This window comes from Corapipo altera, unplaced genomic scaffold, assembly GCF_003945725.1.
Source record: "Corapipo altera isolate COAL_440 unplaced genomic scaffold, ASM394572v1 202, whole genome shotgun sequence".
In the NCBI taxonomy this organism is placed as follows: domain Eukaryota; kingdom Metazoa; phylum Chordata; class Aves; order Passeriformes; family Pipridae; genus Corapipo; species Corapipo altera.
Window position 1 is genome coordinate 1,325,032 of NW_020884980.1, and position 12,314 is coordinate 1,337,345.

Below are 12,314 nucleotides of genomic sequence, written 5' to 3' on the forward strand. Positions count from 1 at the left end.
CCCTGTAGAGACTGTAGAAATTTCCATCCAAGCAAAGCCTCAACCAAATAAAGCCTAATTTTTAATGGAGAAAAAATATTGTCTTGCTGATTCCCAGAGAAACAGGGTTTGGTTTCCTTGGTTGAGCTGTTCCCTTTTACATCTCCCCCAATCCCAAAATGGCTTAAACCTGCAGTTTTTACAGCCAAGATTCTTTGTCTGGGCCCCACGACTGATTTTCCACTGCATCCCAAGATGGAATTCAGCTCATGGCATGCACAGGGAAAACTGGTTTTGCCATGGTCGTGTCAGGGCTGTCCCAGGTGTGGAGTGGGGACCAGGATCCCCCCAACCCGGGGTGGCCACACACCCCTCCAGGCTTGGCTGCCTTGGGGCACGGCTGGATCTGTTTTCAGAGGTCATGGGAAGGAGGTTGGGAAACTGCTCCAAGGCAAAATCAGCTACAACTTGGCATGAGAAGCCTGAGGCTGCCAGGGAAAAAGGGCCCCAAGGGGCAGCTTTTTGCTTTGTCTGACCTTTGAGGTGTCCTTTTCCCCACAGTTATGGGGAGATTTTCCAGACCTGAGTTTCCAGGATCTAGTTTTCTTTTTATTTACTTGGGTTTTCTCTGGAGCAGCACCTCTGGGAGACCCCAATTTTGCACACCCCCCACACCTCCTGTTCTTGGGATGCCCTGAAAGGGCTCAGTGCAGGCTGAGCTCAATATTTTCCTTTCCCAATTCAACGGCACAGCATGGAAACCTGCCCCAATTACACAGGATGAAATAAAGCTTGAGGGAAAAGCTCAGCATCCCAAGATGCTGGCATGAGGATTCAGGATGCAGATGACTTTTGGAGGTCAGCCTAGAAATGCCCTGGCTGATGCTCCCCCAGTCCTCAGTGTTTGATCCCTTCCCAGGGTGTTACTCGTGGTTTTACCTTTGCTTGTGAAGTTTTGGGACAGGGAGGGAAGGGAGAGGTCCCTGCGGGGACTGGGGGGGAGAAATGGAAAGGGAAATAGTTGTGGTTTCATTAAATCCTTCTGGAAAAGGAGGCAAGGAGTTGAAACATCTGCCTGGACAGGGGACAGCGGGTGATGGTCACACCCCAGTGGATCTTTGGAATAACAGAGGGATTGTGGCCACATCCAGAACCTCTGCCCAGCTCCTGCCAGGGGCTGCTCCAGGCTGATTCCAAGGCACAGCCAGGATCCAGAGAGGTACATCAGGGTGTGACCCCCCCACAGGGGTTTGTGGAGGAACAGGCTCCCCTGATCATACAAAAACAAGATGGAAAAAGCCCTCTGGGGAGGCAGTTCCTGCTCCTGAAGTTTCAGGACTTTGGGAACTCCTGTAATGGTAATCACAGGTTCCTGGGAATGGGGGATTTTCCTGTGTACCGGAGCAAAGCCAGGCCCAGATGTTGGAAAAGTGCCTGGACAAAGGGCCCCATGGCCAGCAGAGCCCTGGATGCCTCCACCTGGCTGGTTCCTTTGTGTGTGGCCGTGCTGGGGGTGGGAGCAATGGAGACCCCTGTTTTTCCAGCTGCTCCTTCCTTGGATGCAAATTTAGATGGTCCCTGTGAGACCAGCACTGTCCCAGCAAGCAGCTCTGCATGGAGGGGACAGAAAAGGTCTCATCTGAGCATCACCTCCTCCTCCTCCTCCACCTCAGGCTGCTCCTTCCTCACCCTTGCTTGCAAAGCAAACACCGTGGAACACTTTTGGAGACATATAAGAGGTGGCTTGGAGTCCTGGACGCCGCTGCTGCTGCCGGGCAGGGCCCAGCGAGGGAGCAAGAACCCATTTCAGGCACAAGGAGAATGAGGGCAAGGAGTCCCACTGGGCTCACGTGGGTACTGGCATCGCCTTTCCGCAGGAGAGGCTGGAGCATCCCAGCCCTGCCCGGGAGAGGGGAAGGGGCAGCACGGCTGGGCAGCCCCCGCCTGGCACAGTGATGGGAACAGGGGGACTGGGGTCCCCTCACGCTGGAGGAAGATGAGGATGATGCAAAAGCCGGGTTTGTCGCTCCCTTCTTGGTTTTGATGTGGTGGGGTGAACTTGGGGGACAGAGGAGAGGAGAGGTTGGTGAGTGGGTTTGGGGCAGTCAGGTGCTGTTTTCCTCTTTTTTTGGGGGGTATTTTTTGGGTCATGGTGACCACAGGGGAAGTTTAGTTTGTCCTTGGAGGAAGAGGGAGGGTGAAGTGCTGCCGATCACCGAGTGTGTGCTGGATGAACCCCGGCTGCACCAGGAGTCAGAGGGTCTCATTGGCACCATCTCAGTTACTTAATTACTCTTAATTATTTTTTGCTGCCGGGTCCAGATCACAATGTCTTCACCTGGGGGGGTCTGTGGGGTTGCTGGGATGTGCTGGGGGGTGCCCTGATCTATGCACTGGCTCTGGCTCAGCGCGTGATGCCACAAACCCTGAGCGACACCGGGACCCCAAACCTGCCACGGGCTCCTCTTAGTGCTGTCTTTGCAAATCTTGGGATGGATGCAGGGATCCGTCTGACCCGATTAGCAGCTTCCTATTGCTTTCCATTTATCCCTTCGATCCATTTTTGGCTCTGGCCACCGTCCTCCTCCAGGGTTTGCTGCCAGTGCAGATTTTGAGGGGGGACAAAGTCATTTGCTCACCCCCAGGAGCAGACTGAGGTTGCAGCTCTGAGCTCCTGCTGCTGGGTCAGGGAGGGGGCGGCGGCTTTGCCTCTATCCCAGCACTTTTGGAGAGCCTGGGAAAGTTTCCCATCGATTTGGGATCGAGTTCTTTATCATGTTACAGGGCAGTAAGCAGAAGGGGGGTGAGGGGTGGCTGCCTGCCCTGGCCCCATCCAGGCGCCCGGGTGGAGCCAGGATGCTCGGGAGGGAAGAGCTCCCTCCAGGCACCCACTTCCTCACCTCTCTTCAGGTCCAGGCTTATCAAAGCCCTTCCGAAGCGCTTTGTGTCCGTGTTTCATTCATCAGATGCTTCCTAAAGTGTGTCAAACCCTTGGCAGCACCAACTGCTCCATGAATCCCGGCGCAGAGCAGACCTTCAGCCTCCAAAGGGCCATTTCAGCACCCCCAAAAGCCACCACAGCACCCTCAGAGTCAAAAATCCATTTCAGTCTTCCTGAATCAGGTTAAAATCCCGGCTCTGAGCCCTGGGAAGATGAGGAGGGATCAGCTGCAGCCAAGCCTGGCCCGGACCCAGGTGGTCCCCATTCCTTCAGCCCTGCAGAGCTCATTTCATCCCACCTGGCTTTTCCATTTTCCTGCTGTCTGTGCTGAGTTACAGCAGCTTTCAGGCACACCTGGTGTGGGACCACGTTGGCTCTGAGCAGGAACTCCCCCTCACTTGTTATTAAATTACGTCCTGACCCGGGTAATCCGTAGCTGATTAATTTCGGACTCCATGGCTGGGTATAAGAAAGGTTTCATCTGTCTCATGGTGTGTCCTGTGTGTCCCGGGCTCTTTGATAATCTGATTTTTTCATATAAAAAATTATGGGCAGAAAAATCAGAATGAGGTATGAGAAGTTTGGAGGGTTACAGGGGTCTGGCTGGGGGGGTGTTTTTGTGCCTGCTGTGGGGATGGACACCTCCATCCCAGTGCCAGGAATCCAGCTTGGGATCTTCCTTATGTATGTTTTTCCCCAGAGAGCTCCTTCCTGGCTGGATTAGCACAGCACCAGATCTGGGGAAACTGAGGCACGGAGAGGGAAGTAGCTCATAGGAGTTGGTGGTTGTTGTTTCAGGCTGATCATTTGTTTCCTGGTGCAACTGCGTAGAATTCCAGACTGGTTTGGGTTGGAAGGGACACCTTCCACCAGCCCAGGTTGCTCCAAGCCCCATCCAATGGGGCCTTGGACCCTACCAAGGATGGGGCAGCCACAGTTTCTCTGGCCAACCTGTGCCAGGCCTCCCCACCCTCACAGGGAAGGATTTCTCCTTAATATGTCCCCCAACCCTGCCCTCTGGCCGTTTGAAGAGAATGTGTGGGTTTAAATATTAAAAGTCCCACCCCGCTTTGCCTCAGACACACTTTAACCTCTGCTTTAAAAACAAAGGAGTCTCACGACCAGCTGCTCCTGAACCCTGGAATCCTTCATTGCCACGGGGCAGGAGAAACCCTGGGATTGCCAAATATTTCAGTATGTTTTGGCCCCTTTTCCATTTCTTCACTATTCCCATATTGAGGACTTCAGACCAGAGGCAGACCCCTTTTCTCAGACCCCTGTCATCCCCTGGAAGATTGGAGTTATTCTTTCCTGTATTTTTATCATTCACAAACTACCAGCATCTCCCCTCCTGCTCGTTCCCTCACAGCTGCACACATTTGCCTGGAGTTTAAACAGCTCGATTTACAAACACCTCTTCTGAGCCATGAAGTTTTGCAGGATCTCCCCCTGCAGCTCCTCGTTTTCCTTCCAGAGGTGATTCCTGCCCTGCTCCACCCGTGACAGATGCCCTGGGCACCTCACTAAGCCTCCAAGGACTCTCTGTGCCTGAGCCAGAGCTCAAATATTAATAAACTCAGCCCTAAATCGAGGGCATTGAAGTGTTTAACTTGTGGTTTTGCATATTGCACATCCCGAAGTCCCCTCATGATGCAGGGGGATGGTGTTTGCTAATTGAGGGGCACTTCAATTAGCAGGGAAAAAGAAAAAATTCCCACTGTGGAGGTGCAGTGGAGCCACCTCAGCTCCATCCTGGAGCCACGGGGCTGGAATAGAGCTGAACTCCAGGTAATTAGTGCTGCAAAGAGAGAGAATAATTAGCAAAGGCTCATTACTGTAGTGAATTGCTCTGTGGACCAAAGCTGGTGCCTGGCACAGGGCAAAGCCCAGCCCACATGGATTTCCAGAAGCATCATTTTGCTTGGGAATTAGGGAAAACCCAGCTGAAGTGTCACTGCCTTTTTGTGCTCCAGGATCACTCCTGTCTTCTCTTCCTTGTTCCCACCCTGCTCCAGCTCATCCCAGGTCAGATCCCAGGGAAATGGTGATGAGCTGCACTTTTCCCCACAGGGAAAATGAAGCTCCCTGTGCAAACAATAATTCAGGGACCTGCTGCCAAAACTCCCTCCTTTGCCAAGTAATCCCTCTCTGCATTGGGTGGGGCTGGGGGGTGTCAGTGCCGTGCGTGCAGAGCTGCTGGGCAGTGATCCTGTGCCATCACTCACTGCATTCTGGTCCCTCCTGGATGCAGAACACCCTTGGGGTCCGAATTTGCTCTGGGATAAATTCCAGCAGAGCTGGGCACACCGGGAGAGTAGAGCAGAGGATTAGAGGGAAGGAAGTGCCAGAGGAGTGCCTGGAGCAGCCTGGCTGGGGGAGGTTGAAATCCTAGTGCCAAAGGCTTTTTAAAGTCACCTTGGCTGAACACAAAGGCAGAATTTCCTGAGGGTGTCCAGGGTGCAGCCAAACCCTCCGGAGATGAGGGAGTTGTGTAACTGTCCTATTTCTTGGAGGTAACGATGTCATTCCGGGCATCTCCCCCCGTACCCATCTCCCCTGGACCACAACCCTGCTCAGACTGCAGGGATACTCCTGTTAACAGCGGGGTTTTGCTAAAGCTTCTCAGCCCCAGCACAAGCCAGATCAGTGGGTCCTCTGGATGGTTTTCACTCTCTGCATTTCCCTTGGCCACAGATGTTCTTTGTCTGGGTGCAGGATGTGACCCTGGTTAGTTCTAGGCAGATGTTAGGGACAAAAAACCTCAAATGAGGTCAGACTTTGCCTATAAACCCGATCACCCTGTGGTCAAAGCCCTGCCAAAGCTGGGTTTGAAGGGGAAATGGACACAGGGTGAATTTAAGTGCCAAGAATATGAATTTAACTCCTTTTTTCTCAATAGATCCCCAGCTGCCTCAATGGGATGAGAGGGAATGTAAGGACTGTGATCTGTACAGGTGCAGAAGGGGTGCATAAAATGATAAAGCAGCCCTGAAGGGCCTGATCAAAGGTCTGGATAATCTCATGTCCCCTTTCCATCACAGAAGGCTGTGGATGAGTATGGGATGCTCCAAGCTGGGCTCTCCTCCGGGACAGGGAGGCTTAATGTGCTCATTAACGTCACAGGGCGGGAGAAACACCTCAGAGGACAGCCAAGGGTGCTGCAGGGAGGGAAATCGAGGTGACCGTGTCCCTCAAGAGCAAAAGAACGTCACCACGGAGGAATCCAGGCTGAAGTACACGGGGAGAAATGTGCCACTCCCTCCTCTGCCTTCCCAAATGCCTGGGAGGAGGACGAGGGGATGAAGGAGGAGGACGAGGAGGGTGGGAAGGTAACCTGGGTGAAGGTAGAGGTGAGATCCCCCCAGGAGGGATGAAACCCCTCTGGAGCACCCAAGGTGAGGATGGCCATGAGCATGGAATGGAGAGAAAGAAAATACGGGAAAGGAAAACCAAAATCCCAGTTATTTTAGTGAATGGTGCCAACCTGCCCGGTCCCATCTGCCCTGAGTGTTCAATGATTTATTAGTTAATTACCAGAGCTGATAAATCCAGCATCTAGCTGGGATCCAGGCGTGAGGAAGGGGCACAACCCCTCTCCCTTGTTCCCCAGTGATGCCCTCAGCAGGGCTGTGCCAGCTGTACCTGCTGCTGCAACTGGTCCCAGTCATCCCGGGGTGGGAACAGGAGATGTCCCACGTGGTGGTGGCACCGTCCCCTCCTGGAAAAGCTCCCGCTGTCCCCGTGGCCACAGGCAAGAGGTAGGTGGGCACCGGGGGATGCTTCGCCCCTTGGCTTTCCCCTCCCCTTCTCTTTTTCACATCATTATTAGATATCAATGCTAAAAGCAGCCCTTTTTGCCTGCTGGGAATCTCTCTCCCGGTGCCAGCGGCGTGCGGGTCCCTGTCCCCGCTCTCAGTCTCTCTCCCGGGGACCAGCTCAGACCTCTCTCCACGTCACGGACAAGACCTGTCCCCGCTGGACCATCCGGAGCTTTATTGGGGATTAAAGGTGGCATCAGCCAGAAGGGCACATCCTCCCCCGTCTCCCTGCCCGGCGGGCGGGTGGGGGCAGGAGCTGGGTGGCCGCGTCCCCCCTCCCCAGGCGAGTGGAGCCCGGGAATGGGATGCCCTTTGCACCTGTCCAGTCCCGTTTCCTCGTGGCCCCTCAGCTGGTTTTAGGGCTCACGGGGGGATGGCGGCTCCAAACTGTGCCGGGTGGCACCGCCGTGGCTGCCAAAATCCATCCCCGGCCAATGACACGGTGAAACTAAGAGAGAGGAGCCTTTCAAATGACATTGGCTGCGTTATCCCAAAGGGATCTTCCCGGGGTATGGCTGCACTGGTTTTTTTTCCATCCCTGCTTTCCCTACACCTCTCGATGTGTGGTTAATGACTCTCTTCCCAGATGCAGAGAGCTTTGGCACTTCCATGCCCTGTCCAGGTAAGTCCTTATGGGTGCTCGTGTGGGTGGGCAACGGGAAGAATCACCCCCCTTCCCATCCCATAAAGGGGTCACGGGGAGGGGATGGGGCGACAACATTTCCATTTTTCTATAAAACCTTGGAAACAGACATTTTTTGCCTCAGGAGAGTGAGGGAGATGAAAGTAGGATGAATGGAAAGTGTAGGGAAATTCCAGGTTTTGATGGATACAGAGGGGCTGGTGGGAACCCCAGCCCTGATTTCCTGGGATGTGATGGGCAAAACACAAACTCTCCCTCAAAATGACCTTTCTCTTCTCCATTGCTCCCCCTCCCATGGTTTTTATTATTATTATTATTATTTTCTGCAGCCAGGGATTTCTGCTGAAGGATATTAGTTAATCAGATTCCGAGAAGCAGATGTTGGGTGATTTAGGAGGAAAAAAAGAGGCAACTTTCTAGTTCAAGCCTCGGCCGGAGCGCAGGGAAAAGCTTTGGAAGGGTATTTTGTGGCTTCAGGACAGACCATTCATTTTGGTCTAAATGAAAAACGAGACACATAAGGCAGTGTGGGGGCCTGGGGACAGGTGGGGCACGTCTGTCTGGTGTGGGGACAGACAGACATCAGCATATTTTGGGGCTTTAAGGCAGGGAAAGGAATCTCAGAGCCCTGCATCCCGTGGGATGCTGTCCCAAGGGCTTAAAACAGAGCTGAAAATCACCTTTCCGTGTCCCAGCAGGGACAATTTTCCACCCCCAGCCCTGCCCATGGTGTGTAAATTGTCCCATCACAGCTCTGTGCCTCAGTTTCCCCACAAGGGATGATGCAGGGGGGGCTCAGTTTGATGTCCATGGAGGCTCCAGAGCAAAGCCAGATTTGAAGACATCGCAATTTCTTCTGCAACCAAAAATCTTGGGATGAAGACATCCCTCAAACAGGAGCTGGGAACTTTCTTGCCCAGCAGTATTACGAGTTAATAAGCACTTAAAACTTAATGCTTAAAATACCAAGGTCATCTCATGGTGCTGCCTTAGGATGCAATTCCATGGTCAGCTTTAACTGCTCTGACTTTGTCCCATTGCCAAGAGAAGCTCCTGGGCAGGTGGACCCCTCTGGGCTCTCCCCTCAGGCTGGAGGTGTGATGGGTCAGGTCAGCTCCCACATCCACTGAACACTAAAGTCTGATTCAAACTTGTTTTCTTTACTTTTTTTTCGGATTTAAAATCACCTGGGGAGATTTATATTAAGAAAAAAATAAGGATGCAAGGAGGGAATGATTTGTGCTGCTGTTTCTTTTTTCTTTTATACTTAGTTTTCCCTCAGAAGATCCAAAAGAGCATTATTTGGGCCAGGCTTATTGTGGTATCCCTTTGTCTGCCTCCTGATGCTCCTGAAATCAGGGTTATCCACAGCACTGGGTTGTTGCTCTGATGTTACATTTTGTCCCTCCCAGCACCAGCTTTTCACAGAGTCACCAAATAGTTAAGCCTGGGAAGAATCCAACCTCATGAAGAGCTGGTCCTTGGGCTGGAGCAGCTCCAAGCTGGACATAACTGGGGCTGGAGGACTCAGGTTTGGAGCTGTTGGGGCTCCTTGGACTTGCAGCACATCACTTTGAGGGGCAAAATCATGTGTCTGCTGCCTCCTCCAGGCATCACTTCTGCCCCCCTGCCCCAAACACTCTTTTCTTCATGTCTCCAAGTGGGAAAACTGGCACAAAACCAGCCCAAAGTAGTTCCATAGGGATGGATTCCTAAGAACAACTGTGCTCTGTGGCTTTGGTTTAAGCAAAGGAACATGGTCTGTAAACAGCTTATCATAAATTTTGGGATTTGTCCCCAAATCCAGAATCTCTGCCGAGGAAAGAGTGAGGTTAAACCCTTGTCTGGGATGTGGATGCTGGTTCCTGTAGGAAGTTTTGCTGCCAGGGCTGTAAAGCTGAGAGAAGAGGGAGGATTTGTGCAAGACAGGATGTTAAAGTCTATTTCTGCAACAGATTTGGGTTTTTGGCTTGTCCTACCCCCCTTCCCTGGCTATGTGTCAGCAAGGATGCACAAATCTGCTCCTGGGGAGGAAAAAACTTCACAGCCCTGAATTAGTTCAGTGAAATTGGGATGCTGAGGCACCGGGAGCAGCTCGGTCTCCACGGATATCATCCCAGCACTGGGATGGACTAAGCCAACCCTGCTCTGGGGACCATCCTTGTCACAGGACTGGCCCCAGCGTCGCTGCTGCTCCGTGGCCTAAATTGTGTTGCTATTCCTGGCTGTCCAGGGCACCTGGGTTTTTTCACTCCCTTCTGCTGAAGTTCCCTGGGTAAGGAAGCCACTGTGCCCTTGGTGATCCGTGGTCACACAGAGCAGCTCCACGTTCCCCTCTGTCGTGTCTCCTGTCCAAAGAACATATTTGGAGGGAAATAAATCAGGATGTTGAGTTTACTTGGAAAGTTCATTTTGGGGCAAACCTCCCCAGAACTGTTCCATGTTAATATCTAATTTCTCTCCCCGAGGCAGGACAGGTAATTTCCCAGCTCCATAACTTGGTCCCTGGGCTCCTCTTTGACTTTGCTCCGAGTTCAGAGCAATGTCAGTGCTGTGCTGGGGAGACGCCCAAGGAATATTCTGGGAACACAGAGACTGTTCCTGAGCACCTGACAGAGCCAGTCTGGGAAATTACCCACCCCATGGCCCAAAAGATGCTCTCCAAGTGACCTGTGTGCTTAGCCCAGTTCAGCATCGTCTCCCTCTCCCTTCCCTTGCAGATCCTCATAGCGTGGGAAAGACTCGAGCTGCCGGCGTCGGATCCGGGGATTTATGCTGCTAATCTGATTAGTGTATGATGGACGTGTCCAGTTGGAAGGAGATGGAGGTGGCACTAGTCAGTTTTGACAACGCCGATCAGATCGTGGAGGATCCCTGTTATTCAAACGACCTCAGCCCCGCCGGGCAGTCGCGGAAAGGCCACCCCAGCTGCGCCAACCTGCTCTCCAACCTGAGGATCCTCATCAACAGCGAGAACGCCAACAATGAGACCATCTTCTCCAGGTTCTCTGCCGAGTTCAGCGACCACCTGGTGGGGGAGAGGGTGGGCATGGATGAGGGGGACCAACGAGTCATCATCAACATCGCTGGGCTGAGGTTTGAGACGCGGCTCAAGACCCTTGACCAGTTCCCTGAGACCTTGCTGGGGGACCCGGAAAAGAGGATGCGCTACTTCGACTCCATGAGGAATGAGTATTTCTTTGACAGGAACAGGCCCAGTTTTGATGGGATCCTGTACTATTACCAGTCTGGTGGGAAAATACGGCGCCCGGCCAACGTCCCCATCGACGTCTTTGCTGATGAAATCACCTTCTATGAGCTGGGTGATGAAGCCATGGACCAGTTCAGGGAGGATGAAGGGTTCATCAAGGATCCTGAGACCCTTTTACCAACCAATGACTTTCACAGGCAATTCTGGCTGCTCTTTGAGTACCCCGAAAGCTCCAGTGCGGCCCGGGGCGTAGCTTTGGTCTCCGTCCTGGTCATTGTCATCTCCATCATCATCTTCTGCATGGAGACCTTGCCGGAGTTCCGAGAGGAAAGGGAGTTCAAGTCTGCCCAGGAGCTTTCTAGGAATGTGACAGACACCTTGCTGGCCCACAGCACCTTCACGGACCCTTTCTTCGTCATAGAGACTGCCTGCATTGTCTGGTTCTCCTTCGAGCTCTTTGTCCGCTTCATCGTGTGCCCCAGCAAGACTGAGTTCTTCAGAAACATCATGAACATCATTGACATCGTGTCCATCATCCCCTACTTCGTGACGCTCACCACCGAGCTGATCCAACAGAGTGAACTCAACGGGCAGCAGAACATGTCCTTGGCCATCCTACGGATCATCCGCCTCGTCCGGGTCTTCCGCATCTTCAAGCTCTCCCGGCACTCCAAGGGGCTGCAGATCCTGGGGCAGACCCTCAAGGCCAGCATGCGGGAGCTGGGCCTGTTGATATTTTTCCTCTTCATCGGCGTCATCCTCTTCTCCAGCGCCGTTTACTTCGCGGAGGTCGACGAGCCCCAGTCCCACTTCTCCAGCATTCCCGACGGGTTCTGGTGGGCCGTGGTGACCATGACCACGGTGGGCTACGGAGACATGTGTCCCACCACCCTGGGGGGGAAGATCGTGGGCACCCTGTGCGCCATCGCGGGCGTTTTGACCATCGCGCTGCCCGTCCCCGTCATCGTCTCGAACTTCAACTATTTCTACCACAGGGAGACGGAGAACGAGGAGAAGCAGATCCTGCCCGGGGAGGTGGAGCGGCTCCTGGCCAGTGTGGCAACGGGCAACGGCAGCATGGAGTCCCTCAATAAGACCAATGGGGGTTACCCTCGAGACAAGGCCAAAAAATGATGTTGGAGGCCATTGATGGGACTGGGCACTGTCAGGTGGGATTGGCTGGAAAAGGTATCAAATATCTGCATGCTCTGATTTAATTTATTTTTTTTTTTAAACCAAATGTGCTGCTGCTTTTTTTTTTTTCTAGACATTTTTCAATCTCTGATTTCCTGTGGCTGTTCAAATAAATACCATCTTTCTTATCTCTCTGCCCTGCCCATCAGTCTGGTGGTTTTTTATTTGATGCTCATCTGCTTTGACATTTCTGTCCTCTGTCGGTGGCATCAGAGTGGAATTCCCCACATTCAGAGATTTCCCCCATTTACTGGAGACGAAAAAGGGCAAAATGACATTAAATGCTTTGCTTGGTGGCACCCAACTGTCCAGGGATGAAGGTGGGTCCAGCTCCCTGTTTCTTTAATCCATTGAAATAATTCCTCCCCACCTACCACTTCAGATCTGGGGATCTGACCAATTCCCAGACCTGGGACTGCTCTGCCTGAAAAATAAGCTGGCAAAAAGAAATTAGAAGGGATATTTTTAGCTGGATGAGTTCCCTGGTCTGCCTGACTAATTAATTTTGCTGGCACAGCAGTGATGGAT

General features: G+C 52.7%; 1 protein-coding gene across 3 annotated transcripts; it reads left to right on the forward strand.

Moving 5' to 3' along the window:
• Positions 1 to 1,828: 1,828 nt before the first annotated feature.
• KCNA10 (potassium voltage-gated channel subfamily A member 10) lies at positions 1,829 to 11,920 on the forward strand. 3 transcript variants are annotated; one of them, XM_027665698.1, is made up of 2 exons: positions 1,829 to 1,997; positions 10,102 to 11,920. In XM_027665698.1, the coding sequence occupies exon 2, from the start codon at positions 10,176 to 10,178 to the stop codon at positions 11,724 to 11,726; it is 1,551 nt and encodes a 516-aa protein (XP_027521499.1). In that variant the 5' UTR covers positions 1,829 to 1,997; positions 10,102 to 10,175; the 3' UTR covers positions 11,727 to 11,920. The 3 variants fall into 3 exon arrangements, with proteins under 3 accessions (XP_027521499.1, XP_027521500.1, XP_027521501.1); XM_027665699.1 differs by lacking the exon at positions 1,829 to 1,997 and adding an exon at positions 6,202 to 6,315; XM_027665700.1 differs by lacking the exon at positions 1,829 to 1,997 and adding an exon at positions 6,333 to 6,678.
• Positions 11,921 to 12,314: the final 394 nt, after the last annotated feature.

What these genes read in the sequence shown, in the direction of transcription:
- KCNA10 (XM_027665698.1), top strand. Translation starts at nt 10,176, where the DNA reads ATGATGGACGTGTCCAGTTGGAAGGAGATGGAGGTGGCACTAGTCAGT.